Raw genomic sequence first — 27,025 nt, 5'->3', positions numbered from 1 at the left:
GCATCCTTGCTCATTTTTCTGGGGACGTTACTGAATCGGTATGCATTGATTTTTCTTTTGTCAGAAGGCAATTTTGATCTTTTACAGCAGTTTAGAGACAAAATCATGTTGTAGAAATGCGCGCGCATTCGAGGCAAAATTGATGTAATTCCTGCGTCGGAGTCGGTGATTTGATGTGTGTTGCTTATATTAAGGACAAAAGTAAACATTAGAATAATTATATTTGTTTACATAAAACAATGAGACTTCAAACATGGCGCAGGGGACGTCTAATTCTATTCTCTATCCAGGTGTAGAAATATCTTAAATACTAACATAGAGGTTCAAATTCTCATGCACAACCCTGCCTTTAATGTAGAACATACCTAGTACCTACTGTAGTTGCTGTGTTTGAAAGATCCAAAAAACAGGCTCCACGTACTGTCTTGTCGGAAGTGACATCACCTATTGCTGTTCGACAGCGCCAATTAAACGATCCATCAAGACCGCAGCGTGAAACACAAATCGTTACAGGCTTGAAAACTTGACTCCTGCATTCGTTGTTCACTTGCTTGAAATCGTGGAAGTCGAAAGTCAGGAAGACGTTGGTTGTAGTTCTTCTAATGTATGGAAATGTAAGTATAAGAACTTTTCAAATTGCTCTGTGATTTCTATGGTTAAAAACAAGTGTTTATAAAGTCGACAAGAAAAAACAATGCGTTCTTAGTTTTATCTACTGATGGTGTTGGGTGTGAGTCGAAGTGCAATTCGAAAGATTTTCACTTCCAGTCCACTGAACTGCGAGATCATTCTTGAAGTAAGTTCGCTTCAAATACATTCCTCCATCTTTCGGACACTTCCAGAATCTATGAGGAACAAATTTTACGATGTAAAATATTGCTTTACAAACCACAGTTCCAAAAATAACGTCTCCGTCATGTTCAAGTTGCTGCGTAGATAATTACATTTAAGCGTAGACCTTGGCAACATGGTTAGTGCCATCTGTTATCGAAAAGTTACTACAAAATTACCTTTAGTGCAGTCTTAAAAAAAATAGTCTTCCTTTCTTTATCGCACATATTCAGACGTTTGTGAGGTGACCTTGAAATAAATTGAAATATACTGTTAAACTTTGTGATAAACGCTATGGCTTTTAAACAACATTTTCTTCTAAGAACATGAAATTCAGACAAGGAAAACCCAAGGGGATCGTGAGTCACAAATCTTTCAATATCTTATACTCATGGGGGAAAACAAGCTGTTTCGTTATCTGAAAGAGAGTTTTAAAGAGTGGCAAAGATTGTTTATCTGATGCAAGTGTTATCTAAGCTGTTTTGCCAGCTTGTAACACAGTTCGGCTGATACGACCAGCAACAGAGATGGTGTTAGCATCGACTGACTAGCAATAGAAGGTGAGTGCCAATGTTTTCTTCTTTTGACCTAGTGTGGTCCCGTGGTACAGTGATTCTCAAACCTTTTTCTCATTGTACCCTTTAGTCCTAACTAAATGTCTAATGTACCCCCAACATAGCTTTTCTCCGAATAGTGGGTTTTGGGGATTTTTTTGGCTGCCTGATTGTTGGGGCGTTTTTGTTATGTTGGAGGCGTGTAGCTGCAATGGAGCAAAATGGCAATCGGGCTGTATGTGGAAAGATGGTAAACAAATATGCACTAGAATCCTACGGGTGTTCCTACGTTTACAATCTTTATGATTAGTTACAAAAATAAAAATGTGAAACACATGTATGGTAAGAAGTATATAAAAAACTTTATTTTTTCATATATTTTCCAGAGTTACTGAAAAAAGTAAAGAACACAAAAAATAAGTACAATTTTGGAGTTTTTATTGTAAATCTTCAAAGTTTCTAGTGAGAGGGCTGCATAGGCTGACACAGTTTATTGATGTCTCGTTGTGCACTTGAAACTTTCGAGCGGAGAATCGGCTCCAAATTTAGTCTTTTATAGATTTCGAACGAGTGTTTTATTTCAAACCATATGAAACAAAGATAAGAGTGTCAGTGACAAAATCAGCATTATTTTCCTGTTGAGTTTTAAAGCTGTAGCAAAAATGTTGTCGTGTGAGTATTCTCGACATTTCTCTTCCGAGCTGATCGCGTACCCTCTTCAAGTAGTTCATGTACCCCTGCAGGTACGTGTACCACAGTTTGAGAACCACTGTCATAGTACGAAAGACTGATTGATTGATTGATTGATTTAGTTTATTTTACCTCGCGTTTTATGCCTCTTGGCTAATTTGCGAAGATGGGGATGAGTGATGAAATGATGAAATTGATGAATGGACATTCACAAACAACCAAGCCCGACCGGGATTCGAACCCGGGACCCTTGGCGTCGCAGCGCGATGTGCTAACCACTCGGCCCCAGGGTCAGGCAGTACGAAAGACAAACCGAAATATGAATTACTGGCAATAGGTACTCTGACCGGGGGTCAGGGTGGGCTACGGTCCCCGTAGAGAAGTGGCTGCCCCATGGACTTCGGTTTTTTTGTTGATTTTTTGTTTGTAAGCCCACTTTATGCACAGAAAAGCTACTCGGGACTGGGCCTACTGTTTAAAAGTGGGATCCGAAACACTATGTGCCTAAACCAGGTATCGATCCCAGGAACTCTTGATTACAAGGCGACGACGTTACCACTACGCCATCGGGGAGACCCTCACACTCAAGTTTTTGAAAACAATATTTTGATATCTGTTTTTCTCTTATTTTTGTTACTTAGAGTCGCATTTCTGCCACCTTATCGCGACGATGAGGATCAGCGACAGTGTGATGAAATTGATGACAGACATCTCAAAGTACACCCATCCTCAGGCCGGGATTCGAACCCAGGCCTCTGACGACGTAGTGTGCTGTGATAACCACTTGCCACAGGCGAGGAGGCACTGGCTCCCCGAACCTTCAAGAGTTCCCAAACTTTTCCATTTCTCAGATGGAATTCTAGAGACGTGCCTAATCCCTGTCTATGTAGCCAGAGGAAAAACTTTGAATCAGTTGTGTACACTCACGTCACTTAGTACTTTGGCAGTTTGTTTCTTTATACAGCATATTTGCAGAGTATTCAATTAAACCTACGAGTGTATCAATATACGCTGTATAAAACACACCTTATTACTAACTTCACCACTAACAATGCCACATGAGACTTACCACACCGCCGCAACTTCGCCACGGAACATTCAACTGAGCGTGCAGACACTTCTTTTGAGGAGGGGAGGGGAGGGACGACAATAAAGCTCACTCGTAACAGCACTGATTGGACACACGTAAAGCCGAACACCATCATTCTTCCAGTTTTCCTCATTCCAATAAACAGCAGCACAGCCAGCGTGGGAAATCCTAAGGGGGACGGGGGGATTTCCCCCCACCAACAATCTTGGCCTGAAAAATCCCCCCCCACCAAAAATTTCCGGGGGGAGAGTTTTTGTTACAACAAACAAAAGATAAGCAATTACTTTTAATTTCAAATATACTTTATTAAGAATAATATCGAAAACACACACAAATTAGTGTAGTTGTGAGTATTGAATGCATTCTCTCTCAAGAGATCGTTAACAAATCTGCATCAATAGGCACAATAAAAGTAAAACAACAATGCAAAACAATAATAACTACGAAATCTAATTGATTTATATTAACATAAAGCACAAACTAAACAAAAACTTTCACATAATAAAACCACTTGAACCATTTCATAATTTATTAACATCTTTAACCTGTTGGTAAGGAAATTAGCTTCTTTGCAATATCTGATATGTATAAACGAAACAAATTAATTTCCTTTATGTAATTAATAATAATAGTATTAATAATAATAATAATAATAATAATTTTAATTGAGTAATTTATTTTTACTTGCATTAACATTACAAATAGTATGTATATCGTATAATATACACATATGTTTGTGGGGGAGGGGGTTTGAAGATGGACAACTTTCTCCCCCATCAGTTTTCAATGATTTCGCACCCTGAGCACAGCCGAGCACTAAGGAACACAACATACTCTACTTCCGCACACACAACACACATCGGACCAACTGAATGGAGTAGCAGTGTTGCCAAGTATATCGATAAATTGCTAAATCTGTTAACATTACTCCTTGTTATCACTACGTCTACACGCGTTGTTGTGTACACAAGTAATCTAAGCTTATATTACATTCGATGTAGTTTAGTAGTCTGTTTTAGAGTTTCCCCGAGGGTGCAGTGGTATAGCTGTCGCCTTTTAAGCAAGGAATGTTAATCAAGGAGCCCCGGATTCGGTACCTAGTGGAGGCACAGAGTGCTTCGGATCAAACTTTAAACTGTAGGTCTAGTGCCGATTAGCATTTCTGTGCATAAAGCTAAAAAACATCAAAGCAAGGAATCCTGGTTTGATTTTAAGCCCACTTTATGTACAGATAGGTTAATCGGGACTGGACCTATATTTTAAAGTAGTTTACGAACCACCATGTGCCTCCACCAGGTATAGAACCCGGCACCCTTTGGTTACGAGGCGGAAGCAAACAAGGAGCCCCGGATTCGATTTCCTGTGGAGGCACATTGCAAAGGAGTTCGAATACCACTTTAAAACTGAAGGTCCAGTCCCAATTAGACTGTCTGGGCATAAAGCAGACTTAAACAACAACTTCTGATGAGAACATTGATATGTTGTTTTTAATAATTGGCAGAAAATAGTTCGTAATTATATAGAGTGCAAGATACTAAACGCACGGGCATGAAAATAGGCGGCTGGGCAGAATTGCGCTGTTGTGACATGTGGGAAAAGGAAAGCGAGAGCGGGACAAAATTCGCTGGTTCCCGCGCACAGTGTGGCAACGTCGACCGGGCTGCGTTGCCTAGTTCGAGCGTCAGACCGATCTCTCTCCGGGGCACTTTTGTGTCATCCCTGACCTTTCGAGAAAATACTGTCAGTTTGTATCACATGGATTACAAAGACCAACTCTACAACTAGATCATTCATTCTCTTAAACCTACGAACACACGGGGTTGCGTAAAAATAAGCGGGACGTTATGGATCGAAAATGCCTGCATCTGTGCCATGCCTCGCCGTCTGCAGTAACGCGCAATCTCGGCCTCGAGCCAAACTGAACGCACTGTAGTTCGACTACCACGTTCCAAATTAATGCAACCATCCATCCAATAGACTGAAGTATTTGCGCAGAATTACGAATGACGAGAATTGCAATAAAGCGTGGGTGTTATAAATGTAGCATGTATCTTTACTAGGGCTGAAGCCGATACCGATGGTATCGGAAAGTATCGGTTGGGATTCATCTACCGATACCGACCGATACGTTTCCGGCATATTCGTTTATCACCGGGTCCCCAAAATGTCGTCGACACTTTCGCGGAGTTTAATTATCTTGAAAATTATGCAAAAATCAATCTTTTGGAGCGAATTTACAATATAGAGAATATCTCCAATTTCGTTAATATTTGGTAAACTAACTAAATTGGGCCTTCTAATCACGAATCTGTTGTTAAAATGTGGGGGTCACGTGTGGAAATAGGGAAAAAATGCGATAGAAGTGGATTTTTTTTTAACTGTCTCGCATTGTTTTACGAACAAAATTTTAACTAACCTAACCTAACCTTACCGGAAATGGTTCGTGGGGCTCTCAGTGAATGGTTTGTGGGGCTATCCGTGAATGGTTTGTGGGGCCATTTTTCTAGAAGAACGTTCGAACACCGTTGCCAAACTTACCGCCCACGTCCATCCTCCACACTCCACTTAAATAACTGTTGCACATTAACAATTTTATCACTCCTCTGTTCCGCCATGATTCAACGATTAATGCTATGCAAGTAACGAAGCAGCAGTGTAGCAATGCTGTAGACAGCGCAACGAATGCCGAACGTCACTTGTTCATATCATCAAACATGGTTCCTATGTTTCTGTATGGAGAATGATCGCGGCAATGAAGAACGTAATTTTGCAACATATATAGACGTAAGTGTACAATTTCTACACGTGACCCCCAAATCTTAACAGCAGATACGTTACCAGGACTGCATATTTAGTGAGTATAAGAAGTTGGAAAGAAATTAGAGACATTCTCTATATTGTACATTCTCACCAAACTTTTTTTTTTGCACCAAATTTGCACGATATAATATATTTTGCGATTGCATGATATCTATTTTAATATTCTGATGCAATTCTTGAATATTCTAAAGCAAATTTCTTGGTAAATTGATGCATAGAATATTTACACACCGATATTGATCAATATTTTGAACAAATTTTAATTATAGTAATTTTCAAGTATTGATATCGGTGGGAATTGGTGAGAGTATCGGTTGAAAGTGATATCGCCTCAGCCCTAATCTTTACCTTTGTCGATTCCACGAAAATCCTTTCACTAGCATCCAGAGGTGACACATTGAAAACAGAGTTGCCAAATTTACCTCTTACACGTGTTACAAGTCTTCAAGTTAACAATCTAAAGGTCGAATCACACGGAACTGGATTTCCAGTTAGTTGGCGCTGAACTGGCTACATGACTGGAAGTGATGGCTGCCTGGCTGGCTGCTCGACTGGTTTTGGGGAATAGGCCATGTTCTAATTGCAACTGACTTTCCTCGACTGGATTCTGTGGAACAGCCAATCAGAACGAAGTTTGGCCATGTGAAGATAATCTGTGAGAGTTTGCCGAAGGAACTTTTTTGCCTGTGGTTTCCGAGTGTTGGTTTGTTTTCTTCACTTCTCGATAAAAGAAAAAGTAACTGAAATGAATCACGTTTGTGTTCAGTTCGTTAGGTATTTATGCAAAGTGAATGATATTTACGTAACGAATATGATTAGCCGATAATGAAAATCCTTATTGTTATAAGTGTATTGAATGTTTGATATATTTAGTTGAAAAAAATGCTTTAATCAGTGGCGGCTGGCAGCTAGTATGATGGATAGTGCCAACGTGATCAAGAAATCGAAAAATTTTTGCTAGCATATGTCATAGAATTCTAATGAAAGAGGTAATTTTAATGGAACTTTGTTTACTAAAGTTGCAGACAAAAATTCCTAAGATTGATTTATTTTACTTCGCATTTGTACTACTTTTGGCTAATCGCGAAGATAAGGATGAGTGAACACTCACAAAGAACACCAATGCCCATGCCGGGATTCGAACCCGTGATCCCTGGCATCATAGCATGATGTGCGGAGGTGGGCCAGAGTTTCTAGGAAATAAATGCGACTATTAAAATTTCGACACCTGTCACCTTTACCATTTTTTTGATATTTTTAAATAGAATTGTTGTTAAATCTGGCGTGTGACAGCCAAGTTGTTTAACTTTTATTTTAATATCGTATAGTGCCTTGGAAAACGGTGTATGTAATAATGCTCTAATCTGACTCATCTTTACTAACTACCCTTCTTTTCACACACCATCCGACACTTTCACTTCACTAAAAAGAAAAACACTGAACAATTAGAGACACCGAGTCGATCGGTATTCTCGCCTTGCTTTGTTTATAATTTGCAACCCCAGCACGGCAGACGGTACATCAACAATCGGTGTTACTAACAACTGAAATATGATTATCTGCTAAATGAACTTTAGATCTACAATTTTTAAAATTCAATGCAAGAAATTGAATTATATCTATCTCCAAGTGAAATTCTTATACTGATAGATTTTCCGTGTGATATTTTACAAATATTAAAGTAAAAAATCGCCTGGTGATGCGAGTTCCCTTTGATATTTAGGCAATTCTTTTGTACAGAAAATTGTCAACGTCAGTTGCAACACGTGAGTGTCTGTGTCCGTGAGAGAAATCGATAACAAAAAGGTCTGGATGGCTCTTTAGACGCATCTATCTAAATGGTTATATAAATTTGGGGAAGATATTACGTTCGTTCTTGCCAAGTATGCAGGAAAGTATATTTCTCGCGAATTACTTCTCCAACGAGTATTACAAATCGGTCAGGATTAGTAACTTCTCCGTGAAGTTTGCAACTATGTCAACACAATGCGAAAGCTCTCGCGTCGTGCCATTGTCTTATGGCTACCACTGGGCTACCACATCCTCGCTCGTTAACTGCGGAGACCTTTTCATGCCTCCGCGCATGCCTCTGCGCACAGGCCAGACTATGCTGGCCCAGAGCAAGTGAGAGAACAGCTGGGGATGCGGCGCAGGAATTGAGGCGGCCGTAAGCTGGAACGCTTACGAGATTCGAATCTCCTCGTTCGTGAATGTATTAATTTAACTATATTTTGGCAAAACAAGTTCTTTTTCTTTTTCTGAGGGTAGAGCCATGGCACTTTTCTTTTTAATACAGCAGGAATTCTCCTACAACATTCTTCAAATTGCTCGTCCATCTTTTTAGCTTCTCTGCGCTGCGCAATGTCTTATGGGAACAAAAGTATATCGACAACTAGGGTAACAAGTATCGTGTGAGGCGAAAACCAGCAGATGGGTAGCCAGTCCAGCGCCATAGGACATTCCTACTGGAAATCCAGATCCGTGTGAATCGGGCAATAAAATAACTGTTGATACCGCGATTTTTCATTGTAAAAAGGAACTCTGTTACAGGTACTTACTTTGAAAAGTAATTACTTACTTCCAAACCCTGCAAATAATCGAAGTGTTGACGTGCCTGGTATACTTTTAATATCAATCATTGACGTATCGTTTCCTCGATGCTACCTTTTTTTCTTATCTTTACAGGAAAACTAACGACGAAACATGCAGAACGAAGGGAAACATTTTTACCCACAATTCCTCTTGGTGTGCATAATCCTAGCAGGAACTCAAGCACAGAATGACAGCTATTATCGCCTCCCACGCAGCGTGTTTCCAATCAGGTACACGCTCAGACTAATCCCGTTCTTGGAGGAAGGGAACTTCACTTTTCGCGGGGAGGAAAGGATAGAAGTGACGGTGGCAGAAAACACAGGCAACATCACTCTCAACGCGTACGACATCACAGTGCTGGAAGAGACGGTGACTGTCACGGATTCAATCACAGGGGACACTGTTGCCATATCGAGCCAGTTGTACGACAACGATCGGCAGTTTTATATCATATTCTTACAGGAGGACATTGAGCAGGGCAGAGAATATGAAATATATCTTAAATACATTGGCAACCTGAATGATCAACTTCATGGATTCTATCGCAGCTCTTACCAGTATCAAAACGAAACAAGGTAATCTCTCTCTCTTTCTCTCTCAGTGGCGTATTGTTAACATTTGACCTGGTTTACTGTAACAATGCTTATTTATTGTATTTATAAGATGCTGAAAATTCAGTATAGACGTGCGCAGACCCACTGATTAAGGTGGGTAAAAGTATGAAAGTTAAGTCGGAAAAACAAAAACCTAATTCCATCTCACTGTTTTATTGTATTGATGACTACTAAACAGGAGTGTATTTAGTGTGTGTGAACCCCCCCGAAAATCACTGTATTAGAAGAATTCCAGTCGGTTTCCCTCCCTTTATTTTCCTTCTTTGTGGTTCAGACTAATTTAAATATAAACAAGATTTCGTACAGAAGATTAAAAGCACTACACATAATTTATTCATTACCAATGTGTGACCAATTTATTCTGCGACCACATAGGTGTAACACAAGTTACATTAAATTTCTAAGTGAGAGTATTAGGAGGGGCAACTGTCCCCCTGTGCGCACGAGTATGGTGTACAGTTGGAAACCATTGAGTTTCACTAATTTCCGAGAACCACAGTAGAGTACAATTGATAACAGTAGATTCCATCTACTGTAAACAGTAGAAATGTCCAGCAGGGATAGCCTATTTATTATAACCTCATTGAGATTAATTAGATATAATAGAAACAAAACAAAACACTAACACAGGCATGCAAGTAAAACAAAAATAGAATTGAGGCAACTTCAAATTTTCCGACAAATTCGATATTTTTCATACAATTTCCCTTTTTGCCTAAAATTGGACCGAGAGCGTCCGCGTGTTTTAAAGCAGTCCCTCGCCCTCCCCGCGTACAATAGGGGAGGAAACCCTGTCATCAGAAGGGTGCAATGGCGTCCGTGAAGGTGTATTTTTAAGTTCTTTAAATGATTTATTTAAATTCTGGTTTAGAAGGTTATTTTAATAGTACTTTTCATTTATAACACAATTAAGCCTTGTTTCCATGATATGAAAAACTGAATATGCTGACCAAGGCAGAAATTTATTTTATTATAAAACAAACTAAACGTAACGTTTCAACCTTCTAGCAAGGTCTTCTTCAGACTCTGCACCAAGTAACAAGGTACAAAACAGGACGATATATATAATACACAAACATTACTCCCCTCCAGACTATTAGAAAGTTGTTCTGGAACATTCTAGCAGGTGGCTTTCCCTTGTCAAAGAGTCCAACCACATTCTAGATGGAAGAAAATATTTTAGCCTTTTAGGTGAAAAGGTGAAAATACAGTACTTTTCATATGTAATGAGCAATTACCCATATATTAAAGCTAAATGCATGAAAAAATGGTTTATCAGCGGTAACTGCAGTAACATTGAGAATACGCCTATTGGCTGCAGTTCCTGGATCGGATGCCAGAGCAACACGTGACAGGTTTGTTGGAACTCAATGTGACGTCACACTAATATGGTCCATTGCGTTATGTAACACTTCGACAAGGGAGGTTTTTGGTCCACGAGAGAATAACAGCATTAAGATTTATTTCCTACGCTACGGTTTCTACAGCCCCTGGCCATATTATATTTGAGCGCTACGGTTTCTACAACCGCAATGTGACATTCCAATATAAAACGTACTCGCGGACATTTTTAGAAGGCACCATGTAGCGTGACGTCGGGTAAGGTACTGGATCGAGTCACGCCGGGACGTAGCTCAGATAAATGCGATAGGTTTTGTTTGACTTGGCTAACCACCTCTACCCTTAAGAGAGCTGATGAAGGATTGTTGGGAGCCTGTGGTGTTGAACGCTACTCACCCCTTGCTGTAGGTCTGGCCCTCGACTTCTGACGTCGGCGACGGTTGCACGGTGACAGGTGCCCGCTGGAGAGATCGAAGGTGGCGATAAGAGACGGCAGGCAATTCGGCGACTTGATTGTAAATGAACTGCAGATTCTTTGGCTGGCTTAATCCGGACTGCTTATGGACTTCTCACTTGTTGCCGCCTCGTAACGTAGCGATCTCTCAGCAGGCCGTCGTCGTCTTCTCGTCGATCAGTTTGGTGGATATATTTAAGCGAAGTGAGAGATCGATTTACCGTCTCCAGGGGTTTTATACATTGGATTTGAGTCATAGGTTGGTGGACTTTGCACCTCCACTGTGCACCTGGGGTATCCCTGGATGCAGATGGAAATTTACAGTGGAGGTGCACTCACCGCTGGCGAGGGCCGTTGTCTTGCTGACTGTGCAGAGCCAGGTGGAAAGTTCTTGTTGCTCGGCTCTGCATCCGGTGGAATGTGGGGTGAATGAGCGTTCAACTTGCGAGCTTCAGAGCGATGTTTGAGGCAAATTAATGTTTCTACCTTTATGCTCCCAATTCCTTCATCATTCCCCTGGCCAAGATGTATCCACTGTGAGTGGTTACCACGCAGAGTAGAGATGGTTATGGAGAGTATATTTTGAAATAATAATTAAAGGTACATCGAGTAAAGAAAAATAAAAACCCTGTATATAATAATGTGTAAATAAAAAAAAGTTGGAGCTGTCGGTATAGCTGGTACTGCACTGGTCTGGCTGCATGTTCAGCTGGAATGCTGACCGCTGGTGGTATGCTGAGCTGCAGGCTGCACGTGGTCTGCTGGCTACGTGTGTTATGTGCTTGCTGCATGATGTCGGCATGGTGTCTGGCTGGCTGCATGATGAGCTGCAATAGACGTCTGCTGGCTGGCTGGCTGCATGTTGTCTGCATGATGAGCTGCAATAGACGTCTGCTGGCTGGCTGGCTGCATGTTGTCTGCATGATGAGCTGCAATAAGATATCTGCTGGCTGGCTGGCTGCATGTTGTCTGCATGATGAGCTGTAATAAATTATCTGCTGGCTTCTAAAAAGTATGTTTTACATTGTAATGTCACGCTGCTGTTGTAGAAAGCGTAGCACAGGGAATAAATAATAACGCTGTTGTTCTCTCGTGGGCCAGGTTCAAAAACTCCCTTGTGGAAGAGTTATATTAGCGTGGCGTCACACTGAGCTCAAACAAACCCGTTACGTGTTGCTCCGGCATCCGATCCAGGAACTGCAGCCAATAGGAGCCGCCAAGCAGATATCACAACAGGGACAGGTAGTGTTGCCAGAGGTGTTGCTACAACCATGTGAAGGAACACGCGCGAGAGAATGGGGCTACATGGAGAGGGTAACGTAACTGCAGCGTTTGCGTTTCGCCCATTTCTACCTTGTGCCTTAGATTCTCAAGGCAGCCAGCACCTGGATTATTCTTTCATGCTCACAAGTGGATAATTGTTTATAGTCAGGTCCGTAATCGATCCAAGTTGCGTATTGTTTCATTTCAATACGGAACTTGGACCCTATTTAAACTAATTCGAGAAAAAAGGTTCCTGGACCGTATTGAAATTGATCCGGAAAAAAGGTTCCTGGACCGAATTGAAATACGTTACAGATAAAAAGATTCTATACGGTCTAGAACCCATTTACGTTTGCTGATTTTATCTCCCAGTCCGTGTTTGAATCTATTTACAATTCCTGGATTAGGGTTGACCGGTTAAAAGTTGCCTTCTAAAAATGTCCGCGAGTACGTTTTACATTGGAATGTCACATTGCGGTTGTAGAAACCGTAGCGCTGAAATATAATATGGCCAGGGGCTGTAGAAACCGTAGCGTAGGAAATAAATCATAATGCTGTTATTCTCTCATGGACCAAAAACCTCCCTTGTCGAAGTGTTACATAACGCAATGGACCATATTAGTGTGACGTCACATTGAGTTCAAACAAACCTGTCACGTGTTGCTCTGGCATCCGATCCAGGAACTGCAGCCAATAGGAGCCGTGGATGAGGTAACGTGAGGCTGCTGTGCTTCCACCAGCTACCACAACAGAGACGGGTAGTGTTGCTACATCCAGGGAAATTGTCCTTTATGCAAGGAAATTCGGAGCAAATGGGGCTGTTCATTGCCAAGACTTTCCGGTGCCGACGCCTCCCCTGTCGTGTCCCTAAAGAATTTCGTTCGTCAAACGTTATTTTCAACTAAGGCAACAAGCAAGCGAAGGAAAATAAGTCTATGCGCAAGTAGTGACTCGAGAGATCTCACCCAAGGGAAGGAATACGCGCGAGAGAATGGGGCTACATGGAGAGGGGTAACCGGACAAAGAGGATGCACCACCATTGAATATAGATGACATGAAGATCAGTGCTACATCACATTGTTCCAACTAGAAAAGTTAGGACTAGCAGAACACAGCATCATCGAGGGCTCCAGAATTTTACTTTCAGACAACAAAATCATAGCCAAATGTACAATCACGAACACCCCCAGGTTGTAATAATCCCATTAACTTGCAATGGTATCCTTACAACCCACAAATATCTGTGACTGTGCCAGTTACTGGGATGGAAACATAAAAAAAAAAGCTATAGCATTTGTCCAAGAAAGCATGAACCTCAAAAGGAACATGGTCACACGTGGTATCCACTTCTCTGTAAAAGCACGATATCAGCCAATAGAACACTGGTATCCAGAGTGAACCAATCAAAAGTCTAAGCCTCCTTTAATCCACACATATTTAATCTCACACTTGGTCTCCAATCAACATTCCCTGATGACGAAAGCAATTTATGTGCTCAAAACGTTGGAGGCTAACACCGATTTAACCTTGCTGGTAAACTGAGAATGCATGTTGAAATTGTTAGTGTTAAAGATAAATGTCTGATGAAGGGAGTGTGTGTTCTCCTGGAACGTCACAACGAAAAACTGTGTTTTTTTGCATGTAATAACCACAGACTACAAGAGAAATAAAATTGTTAGTGGTAGTACATATATTTCTTTCCCAATGTGAAATTGAATTCTCCTTTAAATTTATCACTGCATCATTTCGTAAAAAACACTTTTCTTCAGATGGCTGGCCACAACACAGTTCTCCCCCACTGATGCTCGAAGGGCCTACCCTTGTTTCGATGAACCAGCAATGAAGGCTACATTCAAGACCAGCCTTGGACGACCTGGAACAATGATCTCATTGTCCAACATGCCTCTGGAGACGACAGAGTCCATGTAAGTAAAAAGTACGAGGTGCAAATTCATTTCCAGAACCACAGCGCACTCTTGTAGGTATTGTGGAGACATGTGATTCGCTAAGTTTCAGGGATGCCAACTTTTGAAAAACAGGGGGTAGGTTCGAACACTTAAGTTCACCCAAAAATCTCATACATTCTTCTTTCCATGCTGTCTGTATTAATGTATGCCAACAATGTTATTTACTGATTTCAATAACCAATCTTCCACGAATGACAATAACAAATATAATAATAATAAAAATATTATTAATAATAATAACAGAACAAATTATTGAGTAGGCTAGGGTCCCATATAAGTTGACACCACTGGCAGTGTTATGAAAGTTACTCTTTAAAAGTAACTTGATAATCATTGCCTTTACATTAACTAACTAACTCTCTAGCCTTCTTAAACACACGAAGGTGTTGTCCAATCCAATCTTGCCTTTACTTTAAAAGTAATTATGGTTTTAGATGCTGCTATGAAATGCGAGGACCCAAGTGCTCCAAAGGGTTATTATATAGGGTTGCTGTATTGAACACTCGCACAAAAACGCCCACAGTTAAAAATCATCATTATCATCATGATGATTCACTATTGTACTTAACATGTAGACATGTGGTGACCTCAGCAGGGGTGCCCATCCGCCCCAAGGTCAATGGCACATCCCCTGCAAAATCATGTCAATCGCGTCCTCAAACCATATCGTAATCTGCACAAAGTATTTAATTACGACAGCGTGTCTACTGAAAGCAACTTTTTTCTTAGCTTTACTGAACATTTTACTTGATCTGCCCATCCTCCCTAAACAGGGGGCCCATCACTGAATACCACCCCTAATATCGTTCATCATAATTTAGAATATCGCTTGTCTTGTAATGTAGCTATACTATAAAATGCCAAACATGCATCCTAGCAACACATTGACGCGAGTGAAGCGAACAAGAAAATTTTGACATCCATTTCTTTGCAGGCTTTCAGGAATATTAATTTAATGGGACATCAATACATTCTTAGTCTATTCCAGCTTCTCCTTTGGCACGTTCGGGGTCGAAAATGTGTGGATGCCATATCGCTAAATACAGTCTCACAAATATAATGTTCGAACTCTCTCTCCACTACAGAAATCCCTTGACAATCTAAGATTTATCACTTTATCAAGAGCTTCTATCCCCCTTTTAAATTTAATAATCAAATTTAGACTTACTGTTGATATTGAAGAGTGGATATTGCCTTCTCCAAAAAAATAATTCTCAGTCTCCACACCAGAATTTCCGCAACAGTTTAAGACAATAGTAATACACAAGAATTGGATATCCCCTCAATTTAATGCTCAATCCCCCTCTAACTAAAATACCCGCCATAATCTAAGACTTACAGTTGGATACTGTCCCCCCAAAAAATTAATTCAGAATCCCTCCCCAGAACCCACATGTCAATTAAGGCCTAATATGCAAAAGTTGGATATCTACCCAGCCCCCACCCTTCGATAATACCCTTAAACACTTTCTTTTCTTCATCTAATGGATTAAATATGGTGCATTTAAGGTGTAAAATCTTTACCTACATATATTTTGGAAAAAAGAAATGTTGAATTTTATATTATTTGAAGGGAAAAAAATGCCCCCAAAAAATCTAGATGGCGCAACCTGTGTCACAGTCCCCCCCGTGGGCACCCCTGGACCTCAGCACTTGGGGTAAAAATTGACATTGAGTAGATGATGTATTCAAAATGTCTACACTCTACATATAGATGAAAATATGCACAAATCAACATCATTAAATTTGATCACCAAGTTTCTTAACTGTTTGGGAGTGGTGAGGGAGAGGAGACAATGTTCCTGATCTAAGCTTTTTCAAAAAAATGCTTTTCAGAATGACAACATTCAATTTTCACAACTTCTGTTGCTACAGAAGAGGAACCTTCAAAATTTTATCTCATCAGCTTATAATAATAAATACATAGTTAAGATATAGCCAGTGAAGTTTGTTCTTTGCAGTTAAAGGAAAGGGACATGAAAATAGTTTTCATTTACATATGAAAAAAAAAGTTTTATTTATTTTGTCTTTTTTTCATGGTGAAGCTGAGATTATGGTAACTTTTCTACCCTTTAACTTCCATTAATTTACTTTCCAGGACTGAAATTGATGGCTGGTTTTGGGACCACTACAAGGAGACGCCTGTTATGTCCACTTACTTGACGGCATTTATTGTCTGCGACTTCCAGCATAAACAAAATGGAATGTACTCTGCATGGTCTAAGCCAAGTACCATCAACCAAGTGGAATATGGCCTCAACATAAGTTCTAATATCCTGTCCTTCTACGAAGAGTACTTCAACGTCTCGTTCCCACTACCAAAGATAGACATCGCGGCGATCCCAGATTTCTATTTTGGTGCTATGGAGAATTGGGGTTTGATTACATTCAGGTAACAATAGGAAAAATTAAAGAGGTGTTTATAGGTGTAATCCATATTTCAAATGTCTTTATAGCTATGTCTTGTAAGTTCTTCATTTCCAGTACCACATGTGCTTTATTTAGCATTGTCAAGAGGCTATTTTTGTGAAAATTTAATCTTAAATATTTTTCTTATTCGAAAGATCACCACCAATCTTTAATATTGTGTTGAGTCTCAAGAGTTCTCTCTGTGATGCAAAATTCAGATTTTTCATTTGGGTCAAACTTTTGATTTTCTCAAAATTTTCAATTTTGGGGGGTCCAGGCACCTCATATGTTTCACAATTTTTGGACTAATCCGGAATCGCATAGTAAACATAAGCAATATGGTTAAGGTATTTTGCCCCCTCCATGGTTATTTTGTGCCCCAAAGATCAGAAATTATGAAAAAAAATCTGTATGATTTATTCAAGAATAGCATGGAAACTACTAATCTGGAAGCAAAAATGATAATGAACAAAAAGAAAGATCATTTACTTTTTAAGAAAACTGTTTTTGAATCATTACATTTGGAATTACAGAACAGAAGTTAGAGCGATTTTCATAAAGATCTGAAAATGTTAAAATCACCACACACTTTCAATTGAAAATGGCTGCAAGATCCAAACACAAGCATGAAAAACAATTCCAGTGTCGATATTGAACACTTCAACACTTGAAAGCAGGCCCGTAGCAGGGGGGGGGGGGGGGGCGAAGTCAATCCTAGAGGGGGCAAATTTTTAATATATTGTGTTGCATTGACAGATATAGCAAGGTACAGAGAGGCACTTGCCACCCCTCCTCCAAAAGTAATAAGTAACAGGAAAGGGATGTTATCTTGAAACTCCAACGAAAATAAAAGTTCGAACAACATCAAATAACAATATTTCGATAATAACCTTTCGGACTACCAAAGAAAACAAAGATAAAGTTTAACATAAATAGGCTAATCGGGACTGTATCTACTTTATATTTACAGGTCAATAATATTAATAGACGATTAATATGTACCAACAGCTTTTGGCTTCTCTGCAGAACTGATTAAGGAAGTCATTTATAAATCATGCTTCATAATGATTCCCTCTAGTTTCCAGTACGCAAGATTTTTACGCACAAAGTAATCTAACAAGAATCCAACAACACCATTGTGTTGTGTTATGCAAGAAAAATCGAATTAATTAAATAATAATGGTAACATATTATCTAGACTTTGATGAATTGTGTAAAAATGTGTAATACATTTTTTGTAGGCCTACTTGCTAAAACATTGAAACATGGGTCCCTTACTCCACCGCGGATTATATTTGCTTCAAATGAAAGACTCTTGCATCACTACAGACAATGTTTGCCTACTGGTTACGTTAACCATTTTGCAAAATATTGTGTTGTTTGTGAACATGTGTTTGACACCTGACAATCAAATAGGAATCACTTGATTGATCAATGACTTCTTGAATTACAGTGTCATCATTAATATTTCATATCAAGTTTTATAGAGGGAAATGTTGTATCCTCTTTACATAATGAAAAATACCTTCCTTAATGACTATGGTACAAAACCGAATGATATAAGAGACCTCCTTCGCCTTACCCCATTTCCGCGGCACGAGGTCTCTGGGCCCCTTATCGCCACCACTTTTTGAGCAGAAGCGTGCAAACTCCAAACATCAGTTTTCTTTAATGCTGATACTGATTTCTGCCAGTCACAGAATGGCTTAAGATAGAATGAATAAAATTAGGAGAGTCCACTCCTTAGCAGAAGAGTTGACATAATAATTTGTCAAAAAAATAGGTTGTGTCTGAGGTACTTTAACAGACAACATCTACAACAGACACAATGTAAATATAATATAATATAATTTGAGAGATTTTCAATCGTATTTAGGGCCTCCGCAATGGCGCAGTGGTAGCGTCATTGCCTTGTAATCAAGGGGTCCCGGGTTCGATACCTGGTGGAGGTACGTAGTGGTTCTTATCTCACTTTAAAACTGTAGGTCCAGTCCCGATTAGCCTTACTGTGCATAAAATGGACTTAAAACACCAATTCAATCAATCAATCGTATTTATTTCACTGCAGCTTTTTTCTACTTGTCATTTTCTTGAACCTATATTCATAGGGTGCCGCCTGATAACACACACAACTTTGACAGTGTGTACAGGACATCAAGGCAAGCAACTCTTCTCAGTCACTATTTACTTGTCTAATTCTACTTTCGATGTTACAAGCAATCGAAATAAGGCATCTTCTGTCCTTAATGTATGCAATCCCATTGATAGCTTTGCAGTTGCAAATGGCATTAATACTGCAGTTTAAAATTCTGAGAGCAATATATAACATGCTATGGAAATGATATCATGCAAACAGTAAGGGTTAAAACTTAACTTTTCCTTTATAAAATGGATATCATAACACACACCTATGTTGCTTATCACATTTGATGCGTTTGCATAGAGAAATGATTCATAAGATTTGAAATTGATATTTACGCTCCATAAGATGCTTAGTGTAACCCGTATCAAACTACAAATTTTATCGCTTTCTAACCGAAATAATAAATGTGAAACACTATCACAATTTCATCGTGTTTGATAATAATTTGAGCCAGTAAGCTGTCCTACATCTTTCACTAGCTGACCTCCATGGTGGGATGGTTACATAACACACTACGAAGCCAGGGGTTCCAGGTTCAAGCCTGGGTATGAGTGTTCTTTGTGAGCAGAGGCGAAACCACAAATTCTTATCTGGAGAGGGGGTCAAGTACAAGGACAAACGTGCCAATAATAATAATAGAAATATAGTGATGGTAGTGGTAGTAATAATAGCAGAATTAAAATACGTTATTATCATCGTAAATCATGCAAAACGGGGTAGAAGTCAGGGCTAAAGCATTTGTGTTTGAACAAATGATTTGAAATATTTTTCCAACACGTTCAATTTTATATTAGCTAGTAATGGAAAACAAGCACACAAACTGTATTTTTGAAAGACAGAATATACATGACGAACATTATTCTTTTTGTACATATGACACGTATAATTTTCATGTACAACATATATTGTACACATATGCAACATGGAGCAACGTAAAATAAGAAAATACATATGCAACATGTTAATGCTAAATTGTGTACATATACAAAGTTTATTTAATATATATATATATATATATATATATATATATTATTTAAATACATTAGGCTACATGATCAATTCCTCCGCCAAATTGTCTCTCAAATGTGGGCGCTCCTTTTTCTCAAAACAATTGTTCATGCATTTAAACAGCAACAATCTGAAGTATATATCTGGCCTTACTTCTCTCTTGGGTAATTTAGAATGCATTACAGAAAAGAATCATATTGGGATCGAAGCGAACAGGAAAAATCTTTAGATCCAAATATTTGCAAACTGAAAACAATATTTATTTAATAGGGCGCTAATAATATCACGGACGCCATGGCATTCTCTTTAACATTTCTTTTTTCATTTAGATCGTTTTGGCTCCCAAGGCTGACTTCCGCCGTCCCCTACCTATGACTTTGAACTTGGACTATAAGAATAGCAGATATTTCTGTCACGAGTGAAGCGAGCAAGAAAATTTTACGAAATGTACTTTTATTTGTATAAAATTTGCAATCGAATGTGCAATTGCCCCTCTGTGCCCCCTGCAAGTGCCCTTAGCCGTCTGGAAGAAAAGTGCAAGAAACACTTGAAAATTAATTACATCTCGACCTATCCATTTGTCCTGCTGTTCTTAGATTCTGCTAGTCATGTTTCATTACTTCGATGTTTGCCCCCCCCCCCCCAGATTAGACTTCCGTTTAAGATTGGGGGGACAATGTCCCTGCCCCCCTGTGGTTGCAACACTGTTTGTGAGTGTCTCTTCATCAATTTCACATCATCACTCATTGTCACGATTAGCTAGATGTGGCGGAAAATCAACGCTAAGTAACAAAAATCAAATATCCACTCCCTCTCTCTATCACATGAATCGCTATTACCAAAAGGTAGACTTGGAAAACAAAAAATTATGCAGTTCAAACCTCATAGCAACACATCCAAGAAAAACATCCAAACACATTAGGCACCTTTAATACAAGACTACTCAAAATGTCACAACTGTTCTAGATACTGAAAATTGCGAGATCATTTCCCGAAGTCTGAAACTGGAAGGGAATTAATTCTTTCCCCCCAATCCTGAAATGACATTATACGGAATCCACCTTCATAAATCACAAAATCAATAAATGTCTTTGTTATGTTGCTAGAGTAATACAGAATATAATTGTAAAGATTAGTGAAAATTCCAGGTAGGAATATGTTCTGTATTTTTCACAGGAGGGCAAGGCAGGTTCTCAGGGGGGGGGGGGGCAGTTGCCCCCCTGCCCCCTCTAGCTACGGGTCTGCTTGAAAGATGTAGAAATAAGTGTTAAATTATTAAGTGTGATATGATATGGGTTGTTCAAAATGGTATGGAATGATCCACGTACTAATCAATAAATTTCCATCATAGTAAGGTAGTGCTGGGTCACTATTTATATTTTGAGCCTAACAATGAAAAAACAGGAATTTGGCATTGAAAACTGCTTTATTGTTTTTCGAAGTATTCTCCTTTATGGTCAATACACTTTTGCATTCGTTCGAACCATTTGTCAAAGCAGTTTTTCCAATCTTCTTGAGACACCTCCATAATATGGTTTTTGAACGCATCAACGGCGTCTTCCGCCGACGAAAATCGTTGTCCACGTAATTTATTCTTGACATTCGGGAACAAGAAGAAGTCATTGGGTGCCAAATCAGGACTGTATGGCGGATGATCCATCAATTCGATTTTTTGACTGTTCATAAAGTCGGTTGTTAGACGAGATGTGTGACAGCTGACATTGTCTTGATGAAGAATGATCCGACGGCGTTTGTTTGTTTTCCGTATTTGACCGAAGACCTCTGGCAAACAAATTGTTGTGTACCATTCAGAGTTGACCGTTCTACGTTCCTCTAAAGGCACAGTTGCCACATGACCAGTTTTCCCAAAAAAACAGGCGACCATTTGTTTTGATGTGCTTCGAGCGCGAACAACTTTTGTTGGATTGGGTTCATCTTGAAACACCCATACAGTCGACTGCTGTTTACGTTCCGACTCATATGCATATATCCATGATTCGTCACCTGTTACAATCTTATATACGTCTTTTGAAGCACCACGATTGTATTTATTTAGCATTTGTTTGCACCAATTGACGCGAGCGTCTTTTTGAGTTTTTGTCAAATTGTGTGGGATCCAACGAGAACATACCTTTCTCACAGCTAAATGATCATGTAATATTTTATATATGCTGGTGGAACTAATGCCTATGGTTGCCTCAATCTCACAGTATGTCACATGACGATCTTGCAGTATTAGGTTTTGCACAGCATCAATGTTTTCTTGAACAACAACTGATTTTGGACGACCTTCGCGAATCTCGTCGGTGAGCGAATGGCGGCCACGATTAAATTCGTTATACCAGCGTTTCACAGTGGCAAAGGATGGGGCTTCATCGCCAAATGTGGAAGTAAGTTGATCGATGCACTCTTGTCTTGATAATCCACGTCGAAAATCGTAAAAAATCATCGCAGGAAAATGTTCTCGAGTTAATTTCATTTTATTGTTGTCGCGCAATCTCCAAGGCAACATAAACAACACAAATGAAGCTATTGACAAAACATTTGAAGTACGTTATGGTCAATAATGCCAGACGATTCCGTGCAAATGTCAAATCGCGCCTAACTTCAATCAGTGTTGCCAAGGCTCAAAATATAAATAGTGACCCTCGTAACATGCCGAAGAGAACCAATAGGAATTAAATAAGGCAGTGGTCCTTCAAAATTAATCAGAAAAAACTAATTATATTTGCAATGTGGAAATACGGAACATCACCTACACAATATTAAAACCGCATTTACCGTGACCACCATGATAGGAATTACTTTTGAGCAAAAGAATAGTGTTTATGTTCAGCTTTGAGAATTAACCCCAGCAGTGTGTGCCACATAATGGAGATATAGTGTATAAATATTGATTAATTTGGTTTATTTTACTTTGCTTTTCTGTCACATTTGGCTAATTGCACACTTAAGTATGAGTGATGACATGATAAAATTGATGAAGGGTCTCACAAAGAACATATCTACACAAGCTGGGATTTGATGCAGGACTCCTGGCATCATAGGCTAACCACTTCACTACAGAGGTTGACAATTAACGTAAGTAAATGGTAATACCAGCCAAGACTGATGCGAAAAAATCTTCTGATAAATATTTATATAATGTATGACATCTAAAAAAAGAAAAAAAACCTTAAGAGATGGTCAATAATCTGCCATTGCTTCTCATCTAAAATACTTGTCTGGTTAAAATACGAAATACTAGATCTAGTAGATCTAACAAGCTTTTCACTACATTTGTAATATTAAAAACTACCACTCTCAGACTTTGCTCTATGTAACTTGATTCTCCACATTCCACATGCAACATGATTGCCTACTACCACTGAAATGGCTTCCGGAAATTTTGGAACTTTTTATCCAACACTACAACCCTCCATAATAATAATAATAATAATATAATAATAATAATATCGTCTTTATTGAGAGGGCGTGTTTCGGCCTCGCGGGCCGTTCTTACAACAAACCCTTAAAATAAAAACACATATTACAATTGACACTTTAACACTTCTTGAAAATCATTGTTGCAGTAGAAAGAATAAAAGTAAAAAATAAAAATAAAACATTCATACCTATAATGTAAAACAATTAATGTACTGAAGGTACAGACTTAAATCTAAAACCACAATTAGAATAGAATTATTACAGCAATACTAAAACCAATACCTCATTCCTATTCATTACAGAAAAGACAAATCCATACACTATTGTTTGGACAGTAGATGCTTCTTTAGATTTAATTTGTGTGTTCCAGGGTGGAGCTCCCCTGAGGTCAGTGGTGGGGGGAGGTCATTCCATTCTTTTATTGCGGTGACTATGAAAGAGTTTCCATAGAATGTTCTTCTGTGTACAGGAATCGTGAATTGTGTTTTTTGACGAAGATTAATTTGTTTTCCTCTCTTCCTGTACGGAGCAATTTTATCATATAAATATCTTGGTTCCTTATTGTACAGGATCCTGTACAATAACGACAATGCCAAAAATGTTCTCCTATTCTTAACATTTAACCAATTAAGTTCCTGTAAGTACGGGGAAATGTTTCAGTGAAGTTTCAGTGAAAAATGCAAGCTCAACCAGGACTCGACCCAAGTCTCTGGCATACCATGCCATTGCTCTACCACTGGGCCAGCTTGGTAGCTCAGTGGTAGAGCAATGACACGATACGCCAGACATCCGAGTTCGAGTCCTGGTTGAGCCTGCATTTTTCGCTGAAACTTCTACGTAGTACGTCTCCTGTGTGTGACTAATTTAATGAATCTACAACCCTCGTATATAATTATTTTATGCACATTCTATTAGTATAAAGTTATTATGTAAAATAATCTCCATGTACTGCTCAGCAAAGAAGAGAAAACCCTCGGAAAAAAATATGAACTAAAATCCACCCCCACTTGTTTCTGTCCTGGTGAACGGCAGCAGACGAGAATCTGGGGAAATTCTTCTTTTCCTCTGCTCTCAAATGGCATGCTGTTGCCACGTTGCCTCACAGCTGTTTTCCGACAGACGGAATTCTGGCAGACCTGGCGCAAAATGCAACGTTCACGGTGGAGCGGTCAGTGGTTGAAGAAGAATGGATAGCGTTCGTGACGATTCTTGATTTAAATAATTAATAACAATAAAATCTATTGTCATGGTTGTGATTCTTACTATGCGATAGTAAATATTACCATCTAAGAAATAGATTTCATCTTCAATTTAATTATTAATTATAATTATATCCTTAGAGACTGTGGCGGCGATTGGGGGAACCAGGCCAGAGGCGCTAACTTAAGATAAATTTGGGGGCAAAGTTCGCATAAACAATATTTATGTAAATACATACATAACCAATGAAATATACACACAGCTTACATTTTAAAAAGAAAGAATGACTTGAAGAGGTTTTCTTGGGCAATTAGCCAGGTGATTTATGGATAGGCTTTCGAGAGCTAACGTCACTCTCATCCTGAAGATGAGAGTGACATTAGCTCTAGAAAACTCACTTTGTAGCTTGATTGACCGGAAACGTGTAACAACCTTCTCTCGCTTTGTTGTCAAAAACTTTAAACAACATTCGAAATCACCTCTCGGCTCTCACTATGAATGGTTTTGCCCTTCATTTCAATACAAACAACATACACAACAGATGCACTCGAACTCAATGACCTTTCGTCCATGTAAGTTTGGCAACATTGAAAGGGTGTTAGAAATCGAGCACTCTTGCTACCCCCCACCTCTCACATGACCCCACCCTCGAACAAACAAGTTGCTCACATGACAGCAGCACCAGAGAGACTTTGTCATCTTTGCTGAGCAGTATGTGTATATCTGGAAGAGACACGTTATATGCTTCGAGTGCTATAGCTTTTTTCAGTTCTTACGGTGGGCGCTTTAGAAGCTGGCAGGGGAAGTGGGGAGCGGGGAACATGCTGTTGACCAACCAGAGAACAGACCACCTAGCGGTGGAGCCGAGAGTTACGCAGTCGCGGGAGGAAACTGCAGCGCTAACCTCATTCTGCACGTTGCTGTGTTACCAATTGATGGTGTTTTGTCCGAGTGTTGATTCCTTTTTTGTTTATTAGCGGAATGTAGGAATAACATGCGTGGGAGTAATAGTTGTTGCATCGTGTATTGCCTAACTGCATTGTTTCGTCAATAAACGTGTATGTATGTGGCATGTGATGTGACGTTAATTTCTACTCTTGTTGTTCCATTGGGACCTTTGTGTTTATCATCGCAGTACGATGGCGAACAGGAAGGAGGTACTTCGTAGCCAAGGTAGGAAAATAATCAGTAAGGTTCATGAATATTTTCAAAAGGAAGCAGAAAACAATGGTTTCTTTGTAAGTATGCACAAAGTGCAACAGAGAGTGTCGGAAGCTTTTGGAGTGAGTACGCGAACTGTGCAGCGTATTGTTAGGGAAGGCAAATCCAGTCTTGAGGCGTCGGGTTCCACGTCATTTGAATCACAAACAAATCAAAAGGAACAGTATGACAAAGGCAATCGACGGTTGCGATAAAGATATCAGAAGAAGAATTATCCTCGTGTGGGAGAATATCCAACACTGAACAAGTTACGCATTGATTTGCAAACACAAATAAGCTTTCAGTGGGGAGTTTCGTCGTTGTGGAGGATACTGAAGTCTATGGGGTTGAAGTACAAAAAGAGCAACGAAGGTAGATGATTTCTGATGGAGAGACACCTGACATGTCTCTGTTTTTGTAAACCAATTGTTTTTCGGTCTCTTGTCAATGAACCTTTTTATACACTTGATATCATACACTGATCGGTATTCTACTGACCACAAGATGGAGATAATACGCATACTCAGGCCATACGCGAACAATGCGACGTCTGTATTTCCCGCTACTCTGGCAACGCTGCAGTCTCTCTCTCTAACCGGCCTGTCTCGTTGCGCTGGATAAGTCATTTCCCCGCTCCCCACTTCCCCTGCCAGCTCCTAGAGCACCCGCCGTAAGAACTGAAAAGAGCTATAGTTGTAAAAAAGCTATTTGTCACACAATAATGATGTATTCTTTTGCAGAGAATCCTCATTTTACTATGACCCAAGCTACGCGAGTAGCACCACAAAGCAGAATGTTGCACAAGGATTAGCACATGAGCTCGGCCATCAGTGGTTCGGCAACCTGGTGAGCCCTGAATGGTGGGGTTATCTTTGGCTGAAGGAAGGTTTTGCTCGCTACTTGGAGTATGTTGGAACTAATGCCGTAAGTATCCTCTCCCTGGCAATCAATTTAACAATTACTTAAGCAAAAGTATTGTACATGTATTTGAATATGCTTGATAAAACTTTTGTTTAAGTTGACTTTATGCACATATAGGTTAATCGGGACTGGTACTACAGTTTAAAGTGGGATCTGAACCACTGTGCTATGTGCCTCCACTGGGTATTGAACACAAGACCTAGTAATGGAGGAAAACCAGCAAGTACAAGGGGTGTTATTTTTTAATTTATTCTAATACTTGGTAAAAGTTAGAGTGCAGAAAATACATAAGTTTCTGTAATAGTGAGGAACAAAGCGAGGAACACATCTAGTAATCCAACATCAGTCTAGCTACAACCATGCTACAGTGGTTCCAGCCAAAGAATGGACTTGGACATTATATTCTTGTCTTTTCTGTCGAAAGCCATGGAGGGTCCCATGAACTGCTGAACCAATCGGCTTTGTCCATTGCTGTGGTGAGGGGTAATTCTCGTGGTATTCT

General features: G+C 39.5%; 1 protein-coding gene across 1 annotated transcript in view; it reads left to right on the top strand.

Annotated features, from left to right (window-relative positions):
* LOC145982228 (uncharacterized) overlaps nt 1-27,025 on the top strand; it is a 254,366-nt gene that overhangs the window by 105,709 nt on the left and 121,632 nt on the right. Inside the window, exons 17-20 of the mRNA XM_083115798.1 lie at nt 8,683-9,152; nt 14,019-14,174; nt 16,315-16,608; nt 26,343-26,526. Coding sequence (XP_082971924.1) covers nt 8,683-9,152; nt 14,019-14,174; nt 16,315-16,608; nt 26,343-26,526 — 1,104 coding nt within the window. The remainder of the gene's footprint in view (nt 1-8,682; nt 9,153-14,018; nt 14,175-16,314; nt 16,609-26,342; nt 26,527-27,025) is intronic.

Source organism: Lepisma saccharinum (assembly GCF_977018435.1).
Source record: "Lepisma saccharinum chromosome 15 unlocalized genomic scaffold, izLepSacc3.1 SUPER_15_unloc_1, whole genome shotgun sequence".
Taxonomy (NCBI): Eukaryota; Metazoa; Arthropoda; class Insecta; order Zygentoma; family Lepismatidae; genus Lepisma; species Lepisma saccharinum.
This window is presented reverse-complemented; position numbering and strand designations above follow the sequence as displayed.